The sequence below is a fragment of the Lycium barbarum genome, chromosome 8, assembly GCF_019175385.1.
Source record: "Lycium barbarum isolate Lr01 chromosome 8, ASM1917538v2, whole genome shotgun sequence".
NCBI lineage: Eukaryota > Viridiplantae > Streptophyta > Magnoliopsida > Solanales > Solanaceae > Lycium > Lycium barbarum.
This window is the reverse complement of record NC_083344.1, coordinates 132,660,175-132,686,428: the sequence shown is the minus strand read 5'-3', so window position 1 is coordinate 132,686,428 and position 26,254 is coordinate 132,660,175. Positions and strand designations below refer to the sequence as shown.

General features: G+C 31.1%; 1 protein-coding gene and 1 long non-coding RNA gene across 2 annotated transcripts; both read left to right on the top strand.

Annotated features, from left to right (window-relative positions):
• The first annotated feature begins 8,427 nt into the window (after positions 1–8,427).
• On the top strand, positions 8,428–9,947 carry LOC132605520 (uncharacterized). The gene is made up of 4 exons (XR_009569205.1): positions 8,428–8,495; positions 9,305–9,393; positions 9,592–9,626; positions 9,787–9,947. It is a non-coding gene; the product is annotated as an uncharacterized LOC132605520 (long non-coding RNA).
• Positions 9,948–19,619: 9,672 nt separating this feature from the next.
• LOC132607572 (probable mediator of RNA polymerase II transcription subunit 26b) lies at positions 19,620–23,872 on the top strand. Its single transcript, XM_060321599.1, has 9 exons — positions 19,620–20,556; positions 21,083–21,151; positions 21,268–21,350; positions 21,887–21,939; positions 22,037–22,158; positions 22,252–22,279; positions 22,543–22,934; positions 23,018–23,108; positions 23,401–23,872. The coding sequence occupies exons 1-9, from the start codon at positions 20,110–20,112 to the stop codon at positions 23,538–23,540; spliced, it is 1,425 nt and encodes a 474-aa protein (XP_060177582.1). The 5' UTR covers positions 19,620–20,109; the 3' UTR covers positions 23,541–23,872.
• Positions 23,873–26,254: the final 2,382 nt, after the last annotated feature.

The window sequence follows — 26,254 nt, the reverse complement described above, 5'->3', positions numbered from 1 at the left end:
GTAAGTTTCTACTCACTATCAAAGCGTTGTCACACCTCTACGAATACTCTATAGAAAATAAAAATAAAATTCTTTTACGATAGCTTGATTTAGAAAAAGAATATTAAAAATGTTTGTAGAAAAGAAAAAACCAATTTAGATGGTAAGAGATTGTGATCCAAAAATAAGATAACAAATGTTTTTTGGAAAACTGGAAATGATTCAAAGTTAGTTTTTTCCAAAACTAAAATTATGTTGGTTTATAATTTTCAAATTATTTCTTAAACGAATTGTTTTGGAAAAGAAATTGAGCTTAGGCCTCATTTGTTTTCATTAAGATTAAAAAGTCTGAATCTGAATACACATCTGAATGATTAAGACTGTTTATTTTTTAACATCTGAATGTGCATAATGTATTTATTTAAACACAATAAGTAATTAAATATTAGAAAATAAAGATAAATTTAATAAAATAAAAATATTATTTGATAAAAATATAAAACATTTATGGTCGCTAGTAATGGTGGAGATGCTTTTTAGTGGAGGTGGGTAGGGGATTGGTAGGTAGGTGGTGGGTGGTGAGTGGTGGTGGGAAGGTTGTGGGAGTAGTGGGTGCGATGCGTGGTGGTGGTGCGATGGGTCTAGGGTAGGGTGGGAATGGGTGGTGGTTGGGGGTAAGGTAGGTGGGTGATGGGGGGTAGGGTGGGGTTGGTAAATGAGGTGGTGGTGGTAGGATTGTGGTTGGGGTGGGGTGGGGGTTGGTATAAAGGGTTGGGTAGTAGAAGATTGTGGTGGGTGGTGGGAGTGGGGGTGGGGTGGATCCGGTGGTAAACATTATCCATACAAAATACCTTTTAATGATATTAAGACTTTGTTCAAAATCTTAATGATTAAGACCTATTCAGACCATATAAGTGTTTAAATTTTAATGTAAATAAATGTACTTAATGGCTTAAGGTCTCGACCATTCAGATCCAGACCGCCGTGCAAACAAATAAGGCCTAGTCTACTTCTTATCAAAAAAATTGACTTTCTTTGTCATTTTTATTATTGGTCTTATAAATTTATAAATGGGGAGAAAAGACTTTCATATTTAGTTAACTTTAAATAATTCTTGAAAATGAAAGTCTTGCAGTAGGGATAATGATACCTACTCCAACTAAGGCAATTATTTCCAATATTAGTCTTGTTAAAGAGGACATATCACACCCAAATTCTTTAGAAAAAGTAATGTTATGACTTGACTCTTTGTCCCAAGTTCATAATTTTTATGACCAATATCAAAGTTATGATAATACGAGACAACAATATCATAAAGGAAAATTGTATAGCCATCTGCTATTCAATATTTACTGGCATGATTAATTCAGATTCTCGCAATTACGATTTACTAAAAAGAAAAAAGATTCATCTTCATTTTTATTGCTCCAATAATAACAATGTTATGCAGTTTTGTTGATGCATTCCTCTTGAGAATGAAGAAGAAGAAGAAGAAGAGATAATACGAGACAACAATATCATTAGAAATTGTATCACCATCTCATATTTTGGATTTAGTGGTACGATTGATTCAGATTCTCGTTATTAAGAGATTTTTCATTTCTATGACTTAATCCAACAACAACAACGTTACCCAGTATAATTCCACAAGTGAAGTCCAGAGAGGTTAGTTTGTACGCAGACCTTATCCTTACTTTGGGAGGTAGAGAGGTTGCTTCCGATAAATCCTCGATTCAAAGCATGCAAATCAAAGCAGTTTGAAAAATAAAAGTAATGGAAGTGAAATCAAGGAAAATACTATAGCAAGCATGACAAAAGATTATTAATTATTAACCTGAGACTTATTATTAAACTATTTTATTTATTTATTGCAACAAGTTTGCAGTCTTAGTCAAAAAGAAGATTGACCAAAGTAAATTGTGAAGTGGAAATAGTAGGCACTCACGTGGTGTCTCCTAACAGGCTGCACACTTGAAGCCCATCATTATAAATCCGTAAAAAGGTCAATACTCAATAGGTTAAAATTAGGGTAAAGAGTCAAAAAGCCCAACAACAGACCACGCGCAAGTGGGCCCACATTACAGCCTGATCAACGCAATAATCAATGTGTTTTCGCTGGCGCGTGCTAAAGTGCGAGTGGGATTATCATATTTGAGGACATGTTTTTACGGTAAGATATGGTTATTAGGTTCACCTTCAAGTTTGAGAGATTTGCGAAATTGCCATTTCGCGCCGTTGTTGGGTGACTTTACGTCAACGACCGTTTTCGGTTTAATCTAAGTTCCTAGGATGGATGCACGTGATGTAGCACGTGCGTGTTCTCTTTTTCAGTTTTTTTTTTTTTAATTAATAAGAAGAGGGACGGGGGTTTGGGGGCGGGGGTGTGCAATTTTGGGAATTTCTTTGTGGATTTTTTTATAAGAGAAACAAAACTTTTTTTTTTTGGGTGCTTTATTTATTTTTCTAATAAGAAGATGAAATGTGTGTATCTTGCTCTCATATTATCTTTTCTTCTTACTTTTGATTTTTTAACAATCTCCGTTCTTTTCGTTTGTCCTTTATCCGAACTGACTATTGTGTTGCAAAAAACTAAAAATATTAGGCAAAGTTAAGTTATACTGTATAGTAAACATTATTAATGTCTCCTTGCATGAGAAACTAATTATTTTTACCTAAGTTTAAGTGCATTATATAAACAGTGCGTTACCGAGAAAAAGGCATTATATAAATAGTGTCAATATCACCAAATCCCTTTGATAATATTTTTCTCTCCTTTCTTTTCTCACTCTCCTTTCAATTCGACGTGTTTTAAGAGGGGGGCGCAATAGCTTTCATCAACCCTTGAGATGTCATTACCTTTATATTGTTATGTCATTTTCAAAATTATAATATGTTGTTCTCCTATTAAAAAATAAATTGTGTGATTGTTATTTGTTAATTAATAGAACAAATTGGATAATTTGAAGCTATTGAACAAATCAACGATTTTGAGGTTTGACATAGAAACAATGAATTAGAAAATTGAATCGAACCCACAAAGATGACTTGAGTCTAATTATACATGAGGTGTGCGCTCATTAAATGACTATAGTTTATTCTCATAACATATTTTAACTAATGCCCAATGAATTTCCTAATGCAACTATGTTATACTTTGTGATCATGTCATACGATAACTTGATAAAAACTTATCAACAACACTCGGTATTTACATTAAAGCATATATATCTTATCATGGTTTAGTAATAAGTCATGTGAAATGCACATGAATTAATCATAGCTAGGTGATAAAAGAGTTTGCAGAAGATGCATGTCATGCTTTCACTAGTTTTGTGTGAATATTGGGTGCGAGTAAATTTTTTACCAGTGACGTCATTAATTAATGCCTTGTAATTCAATTTTACATAGTCGTACTAAAAAATATCCAAATGTATAGGATTTCACTAAAATTAACAAAGCGATTCACGAAAGAGAATATCTTATCATAAGATAAACAAACACAACTTTGGATTTATTTCATGAATAGGAAAAGAATTAGAAAATGAAAAACATAAAAAGGTGAATCAAATGTTTTGTTTCAGTTAGTACAAATTACTACGTCAATCCTCTCGCACAAGCTTTAATCATTAAATCAGTTGGATGCAACTAACCTTTTTATTTTCTTAATTTTTATTAAGGCTTTGGGTTCTATCTTCTCATGATGAATATACTCGAGTACTAATAAAGAATGTTGTTCGCTTGTAACAAAAATTTTCTAAATATTCCTTGTGGCTCCCACGGCCCAATCACATCTTGCCACGTATATTTTTTTTTCTGATTATATGTCCACTTAGATTTTTTCAATTAATTAATCAACGCTTTGTCCTCATGATGATATGTTTTTGTAGATAAATTTGAGCTAATTGACAAAGCTTTGCTTTAACATTTGGTATTGTTTATTACATGTAGGTGGGTTGCAATCGGTAGGTATCATCGAAGCAGCTATTTTTTTTAATTGTAATTAGTGATTAAATTAGAGCTAAATTCTGAAGTATGATTAAAGTGACCAATAAATATAAAAAAGGAAGTGAAATTGGAATCTTAGAGAGTTGTTTTGTTGAACCTAACTAGATATAGCTTTCATCAACCCTACTTTGTTTAATGTGAGTTGGTAGCTGTCCATTAATGATTATTTTACCTAATGCTTATTATTATTATATAGTTAATAAGCAAAACGTCATTGAATATGAAAGATTTTTATTAGAAAGGAGAAACTCGTTATGATTAACTATTTCTGAAAAAGATAAGAGGACATGAGAATAATTAAATATTTGTTTTTTCTTCACACGAGAATAGATAAAATATATATTTGCATCGTTATAATTATACGTTTAACTTAATTTTATGGTGTATAAAAAATTACACAATGTTAATGTACAATAAAAAAAGGTAAATATCTTCTTTCTTTCACACAAAAATGCACTTTGGAGGCTGACTGGACTCCTTCGGATGGTTTAATGCAACTAGCAAATCATATAGTGTTCAATCGCGTGATGTGCTCTCAAAAGGCTAAATCTTCTAAGACTAAAATGAATAGATCAAAAATTTAATTTCGAATTCCACTACAACATAAGACATCTATAGCTACGGAATATAAGCTATGAATTTAAAAGTCGTAGCAATTACTTAGTAATAGCCACAAAAATTCAAATTTTATGGCTATTTACAAAATCGTAAAATTTCTTAGCCAAGAAAATTAAATTGACAAAGCTAATTCCATATTTTTGCTATAATTGCTAATAATCGTGGCAATAAATACTTAAATAGCTACAACTTTATTGCTACAATAAAATTTTGTAGTTGATCATAAGTTTTTGCCACGACATAAAAGTTATCGTAGCAATAACAGCCTTTTAGCCACAAAAATGATTTGAAATAAAATATTGTAGCTAAATAAATATATTGCTTCAAGTTATAAAAAATTGCGGCAATAGTTAAATGATATAGACATAAATTGTTTGCTACAATAAATTTCTGTAGCTAATCATAAGTTTTTGCCACGCCATAAAAGTTGTTGTAGCAATAGTAACCTTTTAGCCACAATAAATTATTGGAAACAAAATATTATAGCTAAATAAATATTTTTGCTTCAAGTTATTAAACATCGTGGCAATAGTTAACTGATATAGCCACAAACTTTTTCCTAAAGTAAAATTTCGTAGCTAATTATTAATTTTTGCCACGAGTTGAAACTTACTATAGTAATAGTAACCTTTTAGCCACAATAAATTATTTGAAACAAAATGTTGTACCTAAATAAATATTTTTACTTCAAGTTATTAATAAAATATTGCAAATGTTAATTTATATAGCCATAGATTTTTTGGCTATAATCATTTGTAGCTAATTATTAATTTTTGCCACGAGTTGAAACTTGTTGTAACAACAGTAACGTTTTAGCTATAAGAAGTTATTTAAAATAAAATATTATAGCTAAATAAATATTTTTGCTTTGTACTAAGAAGACGTGGCAATAATTAGCTCGATAACTATAAATATTTGTCATGCCAAAATGATATAGCCATAGATTTATTATTGTGATAAAATTCCGTATCTAATAATTGTATTTTTACCACGAGCTGAAATTTGCTGTAGCAATACTCATCTTTTAGCCACCTTAAATAATTGTTTTCTTACACTTAAGGTTACCATAAAAATAGTACTAATACAATCACAATAATTAATTGTAGCAAAGTTTTTATAGTTAGATGAATAGTTATAATGCTTTTTGAGATATCTCTTCTGTTACGTATAATTGATTGTATAAGCAAGTTTTCAAATGGCATCATAAAATAAAAAATTCATCAAATCAATATCTAAATGAAGATAAATTCATAAAATAAGTGCATAAATTAAATTAGAGAGACATACTTTATGATAAAGCCACACAACTGTTTCATCGCAATAATACCTTTATCAATCTAGCATAATTAGAGGTGTTAATCGTTGCATTCAATTTTACCGGGCTTACTTGTAAGTTCCAATATAATTTAAATAAATAGGTGATTATATCTAATTACTTTTGATTAACTAATTATAACAAATTTAAATTTACTATGTCCCACTCAAGTTTTATATTGATCAAGTGTTTAGAGAATTGCTACTTTACTCGGACCTAATCTATCTGAACAATACCTTTATGATCTACTGTTAAATTGAATTACTTAATAATTATTGTAAATGTAATTATAATTAGTTGAACTGAGGATTAATAATTGAATAGAGTTATTACATAAGTGTATCTATACCATATGTTACATCTCAATAAATAGATGATTAAATCTAATTACTTTTTATTAACTAATTATAACTAATTTAAACAAAACTTCACTAAGTTTTATTGAAGCTTCATCTTAATCAAATGTTTCTAGAATTGTTATTTAACTTAGATCTGTCCCATCTTAATAATGCCTTTATCGTTTTAGTGTAATTGGAGACATCAATGATTCGATTCAGTTTTATAGTTTGTAAGTTTGGATTTTAAATAAATAAGTGATTATATGTTAACTTCTATTACCTAATTATGTCAAATTTAAACAAAACTTCAAAAAGTCTCACTCAAGCTTTATCATGATCAAGTGGTTCAAGAATTGCTATTTGACACGAACATGTTCCATCAGAATAATAGCTTTATCGATTTAATGTAATTAGAAGTGTTAATTGTTCGATTCGATTCAATTTTACGGGCCTTATTTGTAAGTTAAAAATATAATTTCAATAGATATGTGATTATATTTAATTAATGCTGATTAACTAATTATATTGAACTTAGACAAAACTTCACTAAGTTTCAGTGAAGCTTCATCCTGACCAAACGCTTCCAGATTATTATTTGACTTGTTCCATTAAAATAATATGTTTATCGATCTAGTGCAATTGGAGGTGTTAATTGTTCAATTCGATTCAATTTTATAGCTTGTAAATTTCAAATATAATTTCTATAAATAAGTGATAATATTAACTCTGATTAGCTAATTATATCAAATCAAAACAAAACTTCAATAAGTATCACTCAAGCTTCATCCTGATCAAGTTTTTCTAGGATGGTTATTAATTTGACTTGGACGTGGTCTACTAGAGTAATACCTTTATTTGTAATTAGAGATGTATATCATTCGGATCGAGTTAAATTTACAGGATCTTACTTAAAAAATAAAATAAATATAATTTAAATTTATCTTACTTGAAAATTTTAAGTATAATTTAATTAAATAGGTGATTTATCTAATTATCTTTTATTAACTAATTATATCGAATTTAAATAGAAATTCACTAAGTCTCCCTCAAGCTTCACCCTATCAAGTGTTTTGAGTATTCATGTTATTTTATTTGGACATGATATATTGAAATAATACCTTTATCGATCTAGTGTAATTAGAGGTGTTCATCATTCGACTCGATTAAGATCTTATTTGTGTTTCAAATATAATTTAAATAAATATGTGATTATATCTAATTACTTTTGATTAACTACTTTTATCGAATTTAAACAAAACTTTACTATGTGTCACTCAAATTTTATCATGATCAAGTGTTTCGAGAATTATTATTTAACTGAACCTAATGTATTTGAACAATACCTTTATGATCTACTATTAAATTAAATTAACTAATAATTATTGTAAATGTTATTATAATTAGTCAAACTAAGGATTAATAATTGAATTATTAGTTATTACAGAAGTGTATCTATACCATAATTTACATCTAATACGTATTAACTTAAAATAATGTTTAATGATTAATAAGTTATAATAAAATGTGTAAATCTAATATTGTACGTCTGTACATCGAATAGAAAGGTACTACTAAATAAAGAAGAAAATATTCTTACCGGAGCTTCTTTTTTGTTGTTATAATTATTAGGAGGGAAACATGAAATTCAAATTAAAAAGAGAGAAAACGAATTAGCCAAAAAACCCTCCAAATTATTTCCCTCTAATTTTTTTTGTGCCTAAATTAGAGTCCTCTTTTCCTATTAGAGATTAGAGAGTAAAAATAAAATTGACAAGGAGATTGGAGAGATCAGAGAACCAAAAACCCTAAACTCTCAAAACAACCATTTCCAAAAAAAAAAGGTACGTCTTCTTCCTCTGTCATTCACCGGAAAAAAGGCCAAAATTGCATCAGATTGTAGCAATCCGGGGTTATATACTCATTCATATCTTAACTTGCTATTACCAAATATGCCTAAAAAATCAATTCATACAAGTTATGTGCAACAGAATGTATATTTTTTTTGTTCTTGTATTGTGTGCTCTGTTTTTTAAGATTTTTCAAAAAGCTTTTATTCATACTCATAAAGAAAAATAACTCACTCCAAATTCATTGAGAGATATATGGCTATTATAAGAATTTGAAACTATGGCTACCTAACGAATCATCTTTGGCTAAATTAATTATTTTTGTAGGACTTGAAGATGGAAGGAGTAAGGTATTCTGATTAAGTTTTTCTCCCTAAAATTTAGCTCACCCATGTAAGATATTCTGATTATGTCTTTACAGCAACAATTTATTGCTTTATTCTGCTTACAGTTGCTCAAATTACTGATCCTTCTGAATAATGTAGGCAATTTCCTCTCTCATTCTTAAAGCTTATACTTATCTTTCTTATTGTATTTTCACCTGTTGACCTCGAAGTCATTTCATTTTTATTATTTAACTTATTGATTTATCTATAGCAGTTAAAATTACAGGGCCCTAGTTAAAAGACACCATAACGTTGGAGGAATATATAAGGACAAATTAATTATTTTCTTATATTTATAATAATTAGGTTTAAAATTTTTAAAATAAAAATAAGAGAGGTATGCATAACCACAAAAGCGTTAAGTTAAACGAAATGAAACTTGAGGGAGGTTTATGTGATTATTTCTTTATTTTTTGGCTATTGACTTTGTAGATAAAGTATTTTAACTTGAGTGACTTTATTGATACAAAACAAATGACTTTGATAGGGAATTTGATATAGTTGAATGATTATTTAAGTTATTAACTCTCTATATCTATCAGTTTGAAGTAGTATATTTTATTGAATTCCCGTTGGCTAATTTCTTTTCGATCTTATTCAATATTTTGATCCGTCTGAACTTCTACGGTCGTTATTTGAAGCCAAAGCTATGTAACTTGGTGAAAATTAAGTGTTAAATTCTTCTTATAACTGTGGGAAACTATATTTCTAGCTTTGTATCAAGTATATGGCGTTTTAGAATGGGCTTTATAGATTTGATAGCCACCTTCCTTGTTATTTTTCCCTTTACTGACTTCCTGCTCTTTCTTCTACAAGGCAGAGAATGTTAGAAGTTGAACTTTGGCTTTTAAAAGTAAATGATTGGAAAGAGATTGGGCAAGAAGCATATGTGGAACATCGCCTTGGTAAGAAAAAATAGTAAATAATGAAGTTTTTTTTAATCTTCTTTAATTTTCTTATGGAGCGACAATTATTATAATATATGATCCCAAACTTAGCTACATTCTGTAGCTATGTATGCACTATATTTGTAGTTTAGGATCATATATGATCATATATTTGTGGTAAATGACGGGAAAAAAAAATTCAAATGATTGTTGCAGCTCAAAATCGACAATCAAATGATGCAAATCTAACCGTAAGTAGCTTATTTATATATTTTTATATTATTCATTTAGTAAATATGTGATTTTTGTAAAAAAAAAAAAGATATTCATATTAATAAATAAACTTTATTTGCTTAAAAGAATCCTTTATTGTATCATTTTTCTTATTTGTTTTTTTAATTGTTATTGCAGCTTGTGGAGGAGTGAAGGAAGCAATAGGGGCATGAATAATTATTTTTTTCTCTTGCAAAAGTATATTGATATGTTTGAATAAAGTGATGTTTCACTATTTTGAATGATAGTGTTGAACCTTTCAGTCTTTTGTTTTCTAATATATTGCTTTTATTACACAATTGAAGATATTATGCTATGATATTGTTTATAAATTTCATGCCAAAAATGAATTCTCAGTTACATGATGTGGCTAACAATATTGGTGGCAAAATTTTCAATTAGTAGCTATGCAATTTTTGAATTCGTAGCTAAACATACATATAATTGCCACACAAATGAGAACCTGGATACAAATTTTTATTTTCATAGCAAAAGAAGAAAATCTTTTGCTACAATTTTATCCTTTGTGACAAAAAAGTATGAACTTTTAGCTATGAGATTTTGAATTCATAGCTAGACATATACTCCTACAATTGCCACGTATGAAGAACATGACTATAAATTTTCAATATTCGTAGCAAATGAATATTCTTTTTAGCTATAATGCAATTTATTTCATGGCTAAAGATATGGATTCTTAGCCATATGAAAATATTTGTGGCAAATACTATAATTCATAGCTATAAATTTTTTAATTCGTAACTAAATATGAGTACTATTGCCACGAAACTAAGTAATAGAAATAGCCATAAAATATGAGTTTGCATGGCAAACAAATTAAATCTTTTGCTACAATACAACTTTTTGTGGCTACAATATGAAGATAGCTATATATTTTATTAGTCGTGGCAAAAGAGTAAAATCACTTGCTATAAGTATATATTTCGTGGCAGGAATGCTCTACCATCACAACTACAAGACAAAAAAACTCGTAGCAATAAGTATAAGTCCTTAGCCACGGATCATGTAAAGTTTGTAGCTAACTTTTAGCTACGCTACATTTTGCTACGAATGCTACGGAAAAAAAAAATTGTGGCTAAAGTGTTTAGCCACGGAAAATTTTATATTTAGCTACGACGTATTTTGTAGCAATATGTGCCTTGTGTTGTAGTGTTCGCTTCTTTCGTTTTTCCTACTAAACAGTCGTACCTGATGTGCCATGAAATTACGACACATTTGATGCTAATTTCTTAGACTTTTGTGACTCTTTAAGTACTTTTTGTGTTACTTTTCTTGTGTTTGTGTCGTTTTGTAGGACAATGGCGAAGCCACAGCCTGGTAAGGGTGTTCAACCGAACACCCTTCGCCGAAAAATTATACCGCGTAGACATGTCAATTATTACGTATTACAGACATATATTATATATTGAACACCGTTAATATATAGATTATATGAATTCGAACATCTTTGACAAAATTCCTAGCTCCGCCACTGTTGTAAGATAGGATGTTCGGAGAGCATAACGGAGCAAAATGGAGCAAAATGGACCAAGGATACAGGAGAGCATGACCTGCAAACCGCAGCTCATGCCTGCGAGACACAGATGAAACGCAGATGGTGATAATAATTTGAGAAATTTGAGAAATTGAAAGCAGCATATGCGAGCACCATTTGCGAGACGCAGATTCAACATGCGAGTCATATTTGATGCCGCCGATGATGCCACCCACACAGTGGATCCGAGACCTCTAATAAATAAAAGAGAGATCCTAACTATCCGCACACATTCTTTTGCTGTTTGAAAATCAGTACTTACGTATAATAAATAGATGGAAGAATGACAAATGGTTCGGTCCTCAGTTAATAAATAAATCAATTCGTTAGAACAGCTAGAAAAAATTGATAGTCCAGAACTTTATTAGTTTCTTGTAATGTACAAGTCTGACTTGGTGAATGGATTGTGTGTACGACGTTATCCAGCCATTTTAATATTATTTAAGTTCTACAGAAATAAAAAGTTTTTCCAAAATGGGAGTTCACAGGATTGATAGCAGTGGGACAATGACCTTATAAATAACCCTAGCCTATATAATGGAAATAACTACTACTGCGACTTGTATTTATAGTTGCATTAAAAATATTAGGTTTGCCTCATAAATTTAATAAAAGGATCGTGATCGATCAATAGCCCAGTAGCTAGCTAGTTTATAATGGATCCTTTTCTTCTTTCATTTTAATGCACATTGTTTTTAATTATTGTGGCCTAGACGGGATTTTACGTAAATGATGTTGATCTTTATTAATTGTCATAATACATGTTGTATGTAGGGCCATACCAACAAAACTGATAAACCGCATCAAATCGATAACATTTTTTTGTGCGGATTGCCCTTCTTTTGGGGTGGTCTTTAAATTTTACCCTTCAAATTTGTGATCTTTAAATTTTGCCCCTCATATTTGTGGTCTTTAAATTTTGCCCTTTGCTTGGAAAGGTGGGCAAATACATGAAGTTCTGGGTTCGAACCCCCGCTCAGGCATAAAATAAAAAATTAATTTCGCAAGGCAGGACTGGGGGAGTGTATGCCGAATCCAGCATACAATCTTTAAGGAAAAGCTAAAGTTATGCCGGATCCGGCATAACTAAAAGTCTGCCCCATAAGTCAGAATTTTACCTAAGACATAGTTTAGTTATGCCTTATAGGGCAAAATTTTAGTTAAGGCATAACAAAATTATGCCCCATTAAGGCAAGAACTTTTCTTAAGGCATAGACTTTGCCTTATAAGGCAAAGTTTAAGTTATGCCTTAAGGAAAAGTTCCGCCTCATGGGCATACTTTTAGTTATGTCTTTGGGGCACACTTTTTAATTAAGGCATAACTAAAAGTTTACCTTGAAAAGTGAATATATATATATATATATATATATATATATATATATATATATATATATATATATATATATATATATATATATGCTTCAAGGTAAAGTCTGCCGGAGGGGGCAGACTTCTAGTTCAACACAACTAAAAGTCTGCCCCCTCCGGCAGACTTCTAGTTAACACACAACTACTTCTAGTTAAACACAACTAAAAGTCTGCCGGAGGGGGCAGCGCATAGCAAAATTTAAACTTTGCCTTATAAGGCAAACTTTTAGTTATGCCTTAAGGAAAACCTACGCCTTATGGGGCATACTTTTAGTTATGTTTTATGGGGCACACTTTTAGTTAAGACATTACTAAAAGTTTACCTTGAAAAGTAAAAAAAAAAATACGTATATATGCTTCAAGGCAAAGTCTCCCCCCTCCGGCAGACTTTTAGTTAAACATGACTAAAGTCTGCCGGAGGGCGCATAGCGAAATTTAAACTCTGTTTTGCAATTTTTTTTTAAATTTTTTGACTGAGCGGGAGTTCAAACCCCCGGAACCTATGGGTTTTAGCCAAAGGACAAAATTTAAAGACCATAAATATGAGGGGAAAAATTTAAATACCACCCCGATAATTTGAAATAATCCGAGAAAAAAGTCCGACTAGTAGTTTGGCTTTGACTTGGTTTGGTATTGAAAAAAAAATCCAATCATAATTGGTTTGATTTGGTTTTAACTAAAAAAAGGTCAAACCGAACCAAACAAACCCGACATTACATGTATACAGTTTTTGGAAATATTTTATGTAATGTAATTTATAAATATATCTTAAGTTTTTTCATAGTTTTTGTCTTTTTAACATATTATTTCAAGCTTGGATTTAGAATTTTAAATGTTCCAATAAGTTTTATAATTAACCATAGATGTTAGTAACTCAAATATAATAAAGTCCAAGTCAAAATCAAATCAACACTAATGCTAAGAAACTCAATATAATTCTAACACTAGGAATAACAATAATGTGGGATATCTATTCTTTAGTTTTGCATTGGTTTAGACAATAAAAATAAATAACTTAATTTTATTTTTTCCCTTGTCATTTACTTAATATTTTGGCACGACTTAGTATTAATTTTTAGATTATGATCATTTTCATTATGGCATATTTATTAGCAATATTTATTTTATGCGATTTCATTATTTTCATTGTTAAATATTTTATTTCAATTCATCTCTCATCTCACATTTTGTGTTATTTCTTAATAAACACCTTAATTATATTGTTGTTGTATCTTACTAGGACTAAGGACATAGTTGAAGTAAAAGTTATAAGTTTTGTATGAAGACTTTTCTGAAAAAAACCCGTAGAAAACCCGAGGTTAAAAAATATAATTTTTATTAGTTTGGTTTGGTTTACAGATTTAAAACCCGACACAATTGATTTGTTTTGATATTTAAAAACCGAGACCCACCCGACACAGTTGCATGTAAGTGGATTTCAATATGAAATCACGTTCAAGGTCTTATAAGTTGAATTAATCAAATTCAATTCTTTTCGTTCTATCTCAACTTTTGTTTCTACTATAATTTCCGTAAGCGGGACAGTTCTTTTAATTTTCTAATAGTATTCAAGATTTTCCGCTTTTGATTTGTGCCAAAAATATAACAGATGCCAAGAAAATAAAAGTTCTTGAATTAATACTTAATGAATTTTGAAGTACTATTTCTACGTCTTCCTAGAAAAATCGCCTGCATTAGGATAAACTCGTTAATGCATGGTTGGTAAAATTTGATAAACGGTCTCGGAAACAAGAAGATTTTACTTTCTTTTCCAAATCGACATATACTTTGTATATTGTTTTCTAGTGACAAGGAGTTAATTAGTTTTGGACTATTACTATAGACTTCTTTATATTTTTCGTATATCCCAAAAAGACTATTGCATGATTCTCATGTTGAAAAAGCTCTCAATAAATTCATGGAAGGTTTTCTCTAACTGCCAGAAAACACAACACATGGTAGGTCCAATATATATCCCCATGCATGTACAAATAATACTATGTGTAGACCCTTAGCTATATAGGATATTAGTAAGTAGCCCCCCCCCCCCCCCCCCCTTTTTTTTTTTTTTTTTTTAAGTTTTCGCCCCGTGTCCTATAGTCATATGAAGATCCGATTAAAGTTGAATTCGTGCAGAAAATTAATTCACATTGGAGATAAGACACTCACTACCAAAAGCAAACTCATAAATCATATCCAGAACTCGAATTAAGACTATGATTAAGAATGAAATTACACTTATCACTCCATCTCAGTGTTAATTAGGTGGTGGTAGCTAGGGCCCTTATTGCCTTTATAAACTCTTCTCTTATGGTTGCCCTTTTTTTCTTGGCCTATTAAGGCCTCAAACTTTGGAAGATATAGCCATCAATTTGGATAACAATATTTTTTGGAAAAAAATTAAAAATGTATCTGGATTTAGTCTCGATCAAAGAAGTTATTATTTTGTTGGAAGAACTCGTTTTAGAAATATCTCTTGACAGATTTTCGTTTATTTTCTTTGGAAAACAAATTAAAACAGTTGGTATTTATTAATAAAAAACAAAGACAAAATTCCTTTTTATCGCTTTTCTTTTTGTTTGTTAATGGGTTTGGTCGTATTGCATTAATAACAGCCAAGTGGGAAGTGTGGCTATTGCATCAAAAAAAAAAAAAAAACTGTATATATATCACATGTCAATACTCACACGCTAGAATAATTATTCCAAACCAATAATTGTTTGTTATAACACGGACTGTGATCTATATAATTAATTTTAATTTCATATATTAACTAACCCAAGCGGGATATTAAGTTCTAAGTCACGGGTCTAAATGAAGACATTACCAGTGGTGTATCACATGATATTGTTTTATATCTAGATTTCGGAAAGGTTAATAAGTACCTGATAAAAGATAGCTTGTTAGGGTTTTCCTTATAATACAATATAACTACCAACCCATATGGTGGGATGGATAAGGTATTTTAATTCTTAAATCGTAAATAATAAATTTGTATTAATTTTAATAATCAATTCAGATATTCACGTCAAGAAGTACTGGATTCTCTTTCAAACATATCCTAAAAAGAGAAGAAAATTAATTGTAGTCAACAAACACCTATTATATAAATTGAATTTACCAGATAGTCTTCATTTTGGGAACGTCTAACACCAAAGTCAATGAACGGGTAGATTGTCAATTCCCGCACTATGTAATGTACTTTTATCTACTAGGTTATTGACATGCATTTTCTCAGAAATTTCTAGTCTACCCTTTTTTGATTCTTCGTTAAGGCATATACTAGGGACTGGGTACAGGGTGAAAGATTTTAAAGCGGACTCCTCTTTCATTATATAAAGAAGATTACCAAGAATTCATGATCCGTTATTGAAGTTTATTCCAATTTCAAGAGTTGGGATTGAATTGGTAATCAATAGTACTTTAGAAATGATAAAGAGCGCGACATTCTTTAATAAATTCTACGCAATACGAATCAAAAATAAATGGACCAGTACGTTTCAAATCTCGAATAGTTACTAAAAGTTACAATACGAAAATGGTGGTCCAAGCTATACACCTTTACTGGGAAAAAAAAAAACTATACATCTTTTAAAAAAATGTGTTTTATACAAAATAGACTGCTTCTTTCTTTTAAGTTCTAAGAAGGAAAAAAAGAGGCATTCAATTTAAAGCCATTACATTAATGACTCATCAACTTAGCCATACTTTTTATCTCTTATTGTGTTTCTGGATTTTTGCAGCTTTTCTAAAGTTGCTACTTGATAGTATTTCCCTCCATAACATTATGCTTCAACATCTTACTTTTTTTATTTGAATTGTGATCAACTTTTTAGGAAAATACTAAAGTTTCTTAAAGAAAATAACACTTCAATATTGTATGAAGAGTTAACTTAATTTCTTTTTCAAGACGAGGAGAGGACAATATTCCTATTATGTGTACTCTATTTTGGTTGCAGAAATCATCACTAGAAGACACAAATGTCACAGAGAATAATTGTTTGAACTGTTCAGAAATGTCCAATATAGTATAGACCTGCTAAGTGCCAACAATCTGTCTATATGACTCCTCGAGCTTAATGATTTTTGTCACTTTCCTCCTGCTTTTTTTTTTTTTTAAAAATTTTCTTTTATATATTGTGAAAACCTAAACAATATTTAAACTCACGCTTTGACATTTTAAATTATATACATTTACGGGGATTTAGTCGGTTATAGTGAATACATCGGCTTACTGTCTTGTCTTGTTCCCTTAGTTAACGGGAACTGTCAATAATCAATATGCCAATGTCACAATGTTATCAACAAACAATCACCTTACTTTACTAATAAATGAATTTTTCGCATTATTTTGCTAATTCTACGGATGCCTATTTGTCCCAAAAAAAAGGAAAGGATTCAATCCAACAATAAGAGAGACAACGTATCGTTAATGTCAATAGCAACTATTAATGCTTCTTCACACCGTCTCTCACGGTATGAAATTTGTTAATACAAATATAGCATTTGTACTAAATATTAAATTCTGTCAAACACCTAACTTCAACTGTAAATCCGTCTCCGTGCCTCACTTTCTCTTACACTTTCCCACAACTCGTTTTCTCACCCTTTTTGTTTCTTTGGTCTCCCAAACCTTTGGGCCAATTAAACGAAGTAGTCGAACTTCTTTAAAAAAATCATTTTTTGTGCGGATTGCTCTCCAAAGGCACTGGTCTTTAATTTTTATCCCTCAAATTGGAGGTCTTTAATTTTTGTCCTCCGCCTAATACCCCGAGGTTCTGGGTTCGAACTCTAGCTCAGTTAAAAAAAAAAAAAAAAAAAGGAATTTCGCAAGGCAGAGGTTTGGATTCGCAAGACTGAGTTTTGCCTGAGGCCTAACTTTGGTACGAAACTCTACCTTACAATTTTTTTTACTGAACGGGGGTTCAAACCCCAAATCTCATGGTATTAGGTGATGGAAAAAAATTAAAGACCACCAATTTGAGGGGACAAAAATTAAAGACCAGTGAAGGATAGTCGTGCAAATGACCCTAAAAATTCTGGACCTTCTGCAATTTGGGCCACTTTATCAGGTAGTTGGGCTTTTGCCTTATGGTATGGCTAAGGATGGGCCATAGAATTTGAGAATAACTTTTTGCCCTTTTCCATATTCAACAGGTTTCACACATAAAAAAAAAAAAAAAAAAAAAAAAACCTCGTAATATTAGTCATAGAAAATCCTTTTCCCCTGTTTCTTTCTTCCAATATTATTTTCAGCATGGATGAATTAGACCCTGTCATCCTTAATTGAAGGTCTTGAGTTCGAACTTTGACAATGAATTTCCCCTTTAATGAGTCTTATACATCGTGAATCGTGATTAGTCGAGCTACCAAAACCCAATACTGGATATCGCGTGGACTTTTCTTTTTAAAAAAATAAAATTAAAAAAGCGACTTTAGAAAGGTATAAGATGCTTCATTGTTCCATATAGAATATTAGTTGACTAGTTGGTTCGATTTGGGCCTGTCCATATATCAGTGGCATCTGGTCCATTACAAGGAAACATACATTAGTATTTTTTTTGACTCAAATATGAGTAGTTCAATCAACTAATAGTGTGAGTATGACTGGATATTTCATCTACAGAGAAGATAAGGATTATATTGCAATTGTTCAATGAGTTATAGTAACTAAAGCTATACATGTACATTTTGTTTCTTGTGTATGTAATTATTGTAATAATACCTAGCTTAATTGAATTGCCTATTTTGAGTGGAATGCTAAAATCCAATTGAGATATACTTTCCAAATTTTAAAAAGAGTAGTTATGATTTATCAAGTTACCTTTTCACATATTAGAAAACTCACATCATTGATTATTGTAACTTCGATAAATAATAATAAATCTTTAAACATTATTTTGCATAAAAGAAAAATATTTACTCAACGAAAAAAGTGTAAGCCTATCTTGAAATATTTATTGAAATGAAATTCTATTCAAATATGATAAGAGATTCGCATTTAACTAAGCGTTTAATTAAATCTTAACATCACGCAAACCTTAAACTGTCAGTATTTTTTTATGTACTTAATATGCTTTATGAATATTATCATGCAACGAGATTTATAAATTGACGATTGTTACAGAAGAGTTATTGCCTCTCACTGAAAGTCGAAATCTTATTTAAATGTGAACTAAAATATATTAATATATCCTTATAAACCGTCTTTATTTCGTAATTATTTAATCGCATCGTGTTAATAATAACTATTCACAAGTTTACAACATCATAATTTAGTTGCAACCCAATTAAGATAGATGAAGATTACTTATGAAGTTACTTTTTTGCATATATTGGGATAATCATGTGATTGATCGTTGTAATTTTGCTAAATAGGTAAGTAGTTATCCAATAAATAATCTACATATAAAAAATGCAATTACTCAACTTTAAAGTGTAAGCCGGACCCAAGATATATTAATTGAAACTAGACATTATCAATCATGATAAGAGAGCCGCATTTAACTAAACGTGTAATATTAAACTTCACACAAAACCTTAAACAATTGTTTTCTCTATGTTTTATGTACTTATGCATTATGATATTATCACATAATCAGATTTATAAATCGACATTTGCTTCTTAATGAAAGTTAAAAACCTATATAAAATATGCTAAAGCCTTTACAATAATTATCTTTTCGTGTCTGTTTCATTAGTATTTATAACACCGTATTAACTATAACTATTACAACACCCCAATCTAGTTGCATCGTACTTTCACAAATGGATTAAAACTTAATTTAAAATCCTTAATTTCTATTGTTGCTATTATTTTCCCTTTTTTTTTTTACTATGCTTAAATTAGAAATCAAACAAGTCAACCTTTTTTTAAATATAAGAAAACTTTTATTGTAAAGAAATATCCTTTTGGAAACAAGTTGAACCTTCAATGAACCCCGCTGTTTGTCAAGGTTTTCAAACTTTGACTCTTTAAAACAAAAAACAAATAAATAATCACTATATAAATAGTCTAAATAAAAAATATTTCCCTTTCTCACTTGTTGTCCCTCTAAAACAGCACCTTATTGAGAGAAATGAGAATATCTCTATGGAATTTTCCATTGACATCTAGGAATCTAATTCCTGTATCAATTCTAGTTCTTGAATAAAATCTTTTAATTGATCCTTAAAAAAAAAAAAAATTGGTTGGGAGTTTTTATCTTTTTTTTTTTTCTTTTTCTCTAGAATATCATAGGTATCAGATTTTTGTTGAATTTTTTTCTCAAACATTTACTAGAAATTTTTAATGGTTTATTCAAAGATTCAAGAACTGCGACTCTTGTTATAGTGATAGCATTTGAGTCAGAACTTGATTGAAATAAAGATTGAGTTTTTACTATCAAATTTTAACAAAAATCAAATTTTTAGTGCTTGGGTATTATCAAAATCTGATAAAGATTGAATTTTTACTATATGGGTGTCATAAATAGTTAATCTTTTTATTTGGGTTGTTTTTAGATTTTTTTTTTAAGAAGAGTTCTTGATTTTCAGTAATGACTAAGATTTCTGAGAAACTTAATAAATGGAGGGATTATTTTGGGAAAGCAAATTTAGATATATTTGATATAATTGAGAATGCTGTAATGGTGGCAGCTATAGATCATCCAAAAGAGTTCAAATTGAAAAGAGAAAGAATTGTTGAGTTGCTTTTTACATGTAAAATCACAAAGTCTTTTGGTAGTGACAAGGTTGAATTAGTTGTACCAAATGCTGATGAAGTTGTACCAAATGAGGATACAAAAAATTGTAAAAATGAGTTTGTTAGGCAGTTAGAAGGTTGTGATGGTAAAGAAAACAAAAGTGAAATGAATGTGAATAAGATTATTAGCAATTATAGCTATGGTGAAGCTGAGGCATTGACTGATGAGATAGAGAAAGAGAATCAAACTGTTAAGGAGGTCCTACGAATCAAAGAACTCATCGATAACAATCAAAACGAGGTTCATATCAATCGAGTGATTTTTAATTCACTTTAATTGAAATATTTTGCTGTTGTTTTGCTTGGTTCATAGGTTCTATTATTTTTCCTGATGTTTTTAGACCTTATGAAGTAAGATTGTACAGTCACCTCTATATAACAGCGTCATTTGTTCTGATATTTTTTTGGATGCTATAGCGATATGTTATTTTAGAGAACATATACTATTATAACATGAAATCGGTTCCACAAAAAACATGGTTGTTATAGAGGATGACTGTTATAGAGAGGTCTAGTCAACTATAGTTTAGCTTGTGAGGATTCTGACATAGGAAGGTCTATGAAACGATCGTAAAATTTGATGTCTTTTAGTTGCCCTTTTATCTATTTTCCCCCTAATTGAACAGGTATGTATGTTTGCTTTATGTAAGCTTTGAAAGTTTTATGGTAATACTTAACTGTTGGTGCTTACTTTCTTGGTTGATGGAATTATTTGTTTCTACTTTTCTTTAGTTGTAAGGTTTTGACAGTGTGATGTTTTTTGACAGTCCGAATCAGTTATATATGAGAGCTTAAGGAGGCTTCAACTGATGGCTTTGTCTGTGGAGACTTTGAAGGTTTGATCTTTTTGTACTGTATAGACTTAATCAGAAATGTGTTTCGTTAGCAGTACTTAGTTATCAGAGTTTTTTTTATCAGCAATTCGTACTAAAACATATTTATTTTGTATTAGGCGACAGAGATTGGGAAGTCAGTTAATGCTCTCAGAAAGCACAACGCAAATAATATTCGGCATCTGGCCAGGACATTGGTCGAGTATGGAACTCTTGCTTTATTGCTGTTGAACTACGACATAAACCCTAAAATGATTGCCAATTGAAATCGAATTTATGTTATTAAGCATCTCATTTTGCCCTTGATTTGAATATTAATTGTCTTCCTAAAATGAGCATGAGAATTTTGTTATCTGGCGGCTCTTACAACTTGCTTCACTTAATATAGTTTTGAGTTATATTTTCTTTTCAAGATATGGCACGATTTTGTCGCATGCGGCTTTTATTTGACGTTAATATCTACTATTAATTTACATGATAGTGTGGAATACAGAGAGTGATGATGGTCCTTTCCTTATCTGTGCAGTGCTTTAATGAATTTCTGCTTCAATATTGAGTAATTTTTTATTCATCAGAAGAAGCAGAAGCATATTTATCTTACCTCTTAGTTGTGCACTTCAACGGTTCAACCGCTGCTTCTTCTGTTTGACATCCCAACTTGTTATGATCTGTGTGTTTGATTATGTGTGCCTTGGCAAAGCTTATTGCTTATGTTTATTCATTTTTCATGTATCACAGGGACTGGAAGGTTATGGTACACGAATGGGTGAAGGCTATAGCAGCATTTCAAGGTTCTTGTTATTTCTCCTTCAAAATTCTGTGTTCTGTATTCTATTTTTGTAGTCGTTATTGAATTCTAATGTGGTGAATTGCAAATTATTGGTACAGAAAGCACCCCCGAGTCTATGAAAGCATCTGTTGTTGATGAAGAGCAGGAAGGACTTCCTTCCCCGCCCTTGGAGGACTTAGCTTTTGTTTCTACTCAGACCACTTCAATCGAGTTTTCAGAAGTATGCCTAACATCTTCCCTTTCTTCTACAAAATCTTTTATCCTGCCTTCAGGATTGACACTGACTCGTTTTGCACATTCCCGATAAATGTAGTTCTTTGATGGCATGGATGACAATGGAAGTGAGTAGAAATTTTGTCCTTATAATTTTAAATACAGTCAAATCTCTCTATAACAGTATCGTTTGTTCCGATAATTTTTAGCTGCTGTAGCGAAATGTTGTTATAGAGTACATATAATATCATAACATGAAAGATCGGTTCCACATAAAACATGGCTGTTATAGTAAAATGTTATTATAGAGGATGATTGTTATAGAGAGGTCTGACCATATAACCTTTTCTATTTTTTTCTTTTCTTTTTCTGATTGGGAATTTTCTGTCAGATCTTCAAAGTAGTGGGGAATCCAACAAGAGCCATGAAAATGGCCGGAAGGCATCGGTGGAGAACAATAATCCTGTCCGGAAGCAGCGGGTTACCGAGAGCGTCACTGTTGCTCCAAAGGACAAGAAAGGTGAGCAACCAAAGAAAAAAACATCAGCTGTCAAACCAAATAAGCCTTCCGGAGGCGATTCAAGACCTGGAAGACCGATAAAACCAACATTTGAAAGGCAGCTTAACGTGGTCAAACCAAATAAGCCTTCTGGAGGCGATTCAAGACCTGGAAGACCGATAAAACCAACATTTGAAAGGAAGCTCAACGGTGATGAAAGGAAACTCCTGCAGAAATCTGACAAAAGCAAAATTCAAAAGAGGCCCGTGTCTATCCAACAAAATGTGAGTATTTGAAGGGAATTAGTTTTGTATTTCTGTGTTGAGCTTCAGTCTCTAACAAACAGTTTATAATTTCGTGTTATTAGAGACTGAAATGTCCAGATGAGGACGCAGCTCATGTCAAACTTGAGTCGACAAAGAGAAAGCTCCAGGAGCGTTACCAAGAAGCTGAAGAGGGTAAGTTTTGTGTGTACTTTTAATGGTGATAGATATACACTCAGATCTCTCTATAACAGCCTTTATCTATAACAACATTTCACTATAACAATCATGTTTTCTGCTGAACCGATCTTTCATTTTATATTATATTATATGTTCTCCATAACAACATTTTGCTATAGTAGCCAAAAGGTATCGGGAGAAATGACGCTGTTATAGAGTGGGGTTGGCTATTTTGTTATGGAATGTAGTAATTAAATGATTGATGCACTACAAGATCTAACCATAATCTGATGGTATCGTTCTTCAGGCAAGAGGCAGCGGACAATTCAGGTTATGGAGTTGCATGACATTCCCAAACGGGTGCTCCAAAAGAAAGGTCCCGGCCTTAGAAATCCTCATACGAGACCGGGTAACCATAATAGGCATTTGGTAAATGGGCGTCGGTGAATCATTTCTTCGCCTTTGCAAGTCGCCTTACTGATCTGACCTTATCACTCAAAACATAGTGGATCTCATGTAGTTGAACTCTATAGATAGGTCACTCCCGAATTAGGAGAGGCCTGAGTTTTGAAATGTTGTCAAGTTATACATTTTGCTGAAAAAATACAGGACAAGGTTTGGCACCTTTGTTCTGAATTTCTTCATCTGTTGGAAGGAACTGAGTTGTGCCCCCGTTTTCGACGACTATTCGCACAGAATAAGTATATTTTCACGAGGCTGGACCTTTTTGTATACAGATGATTCAAATATGAAAGGAATACAAAAGTTGGACTTATGCACCTATTGTTTTATTTAGCAGCTTGTGTAGCTGCTAATTCTTATCATGTTTTGTGTTAATGCAAATGGTTTTGTGTAGTGCTTTAAGGCATCCTTTCTCCAAGGAGGCGAAGTAGCTATCGGAGCGTTGAAGTGATAAATTTGGGCAAAAAAATTTCTGAACCATAGCAAAGGCGAGGCGACATTAGGTGAATTCTCTCTAAATCTTGATAGATAAAGTTACCATATACTTATACTGATGGAAAGTAGCTAGTACTCGACAAATCAGTTGAAATGTACGTAAAGTGACTCTAACACTACAATTATAAGTGAAAAGACAGTGCTTCTTAAGGCATCCTTTCATTATCATCCACGTGGGGAAAGATTTTGCTGATTGCCTAGTGTAGGATGACTTTAGGTTGAAGATTGTATAAAGCTTGTTGCTTTGAGTGATATCCAAATAGCTGGATTAGCAGCATCAAATGATGTGGACACATATAAGCATGTAATTAGTCCCTCCGTCCCAAAATAAGTATCGCTTTAGTAAAAAAAAAAATGTCCCAAAATAAGTGTCACTTTAGGTTCAAGACAAAAAATAGTAATTAATTATCTCCAATTATACCCTTATATTAAAGAATTAGTTCTTCCTAATAGTGTTTAATTCTCAAGAAATATCTAATACATAGGGGTAGCTTAGCAAACTATACCTTGTATTTATTGTTTTTCTTAATGGGCAAGGAATGAGCTAAAGGGACACTAATTTTGGGACGGAGGGAGTATTTGATTGTAACATTATCCAAGAAGATATGCATCCATTTCAGAGTTTTTTTTTTCTTCTTTTGGTTACTTTTTATTTATTTAGATTTCTGCCGTTTCTTTTTCTGGGGGGTCTGAATAGGACAAAGTTTTCAAACTTGTCACATTCACCCCTTTTATTTGTGGCATTAAGATACAAAGTAGAAATGCATATTACAGAGAATATTGCGGAGTTTGGACCCTTTGTTCAATGTGCGATTGTTAAACAGTTTGTGTGTGTACATATACATACTAGTCCTGGACACGTGTGTTGCATGTTTGTTTCATGTCAGTTTGTGTAGACTCATTAGAGCAATATATGTGGAACGATATATAATTGCTAACACATGATAAATGTAATTTCCAATTGAACATAATTGACAGAAATTTAAGGAATTACTTTCTGACACGCACCTAAACAAATCATATTAATTGCTTATATAATTATCATTTATCTGAAAATATTTGATCAAGTGTGTCATTACCATAAGCTTATTACACAAATGAGAAAAATACTACACTCTTTTAACTCTTGCTGAAGCTATAATACAACAGACCTCTTTATTGACCAAATTTGAAATTCACCAAATTAAAGGCAGCCACCATAGTTTTACGGCGTCAAGTACACTCAAAAGGAATTTGTTATTTAACTTAAATTAAGAGGAAAAAGAAAATAGCAGAGAAAACAATGAATTCTCTTCCTAGACAAAAACAAATAAAATAATTTCAAAATGTAATGAAGATGCAGAGCATTAGTAACACTTTCTGATCAATTATGGGTTTTTTCTTTTCTTGTTGTTGTTCTTCTTCTTTTTCGATGCTTCTTTCTTCTCCAGCCTCTCTTAGGATATTCATTCACAAATTTCAACATGACTGATTTTCATATAAGAAAGTGATCGCTTATAAAGTAATATTAAGTATTAACAATAATATACAAGAAAGGAAACGTATTGATTAAAAAGCAAACTACTAATGTTTATAGACAAGATAGTGGGATGAACCTTCCCCAAAATAGAGGCACTCCAGGATATAGTATAGTAGAGCAGTGAGTGCATAGAGACGTATACTTATAATGCAGCTTGTTGTTAATAAGATAAACTCCAAAAGGAATGAATATCCGTATATCATAAACATGTAGATTGATCTCATAATTCTGATATCAATATAGACCTCAATACCGACAGCTTGAAAAGACTTAATGGAAGATAACCATCTAAAAATACTTTGTAACATTGTAGATGAATTTGGTATATATATATATATATATATATATATAGTTTTATCAATTGCAACTTTACAAATTCTTCGGTTTAAGACTAAAGAAGAGAACCTTGGTTAATGGAAGAATCAATTCGTTTTTATTGTTTCATTAATTACGTATAACTCTTCAAGTTCTTCGGTTTTCATATTCACGTGGAGAAGTTTGGATAGTATGTTGAGTTTTTACTTTTACGTGGCATTTATTTGTACTTACAAGTATTGTTATAAATTTCAATTACTTCTGAATTTATTAACTATGGTCATGCTTTAGAGTTTAGAGATGCTCAGCCTTAACTCTGCAATTCCTTCTGGATTTATTAAGGCTAAATACCTAGATGGACCCTTAAACT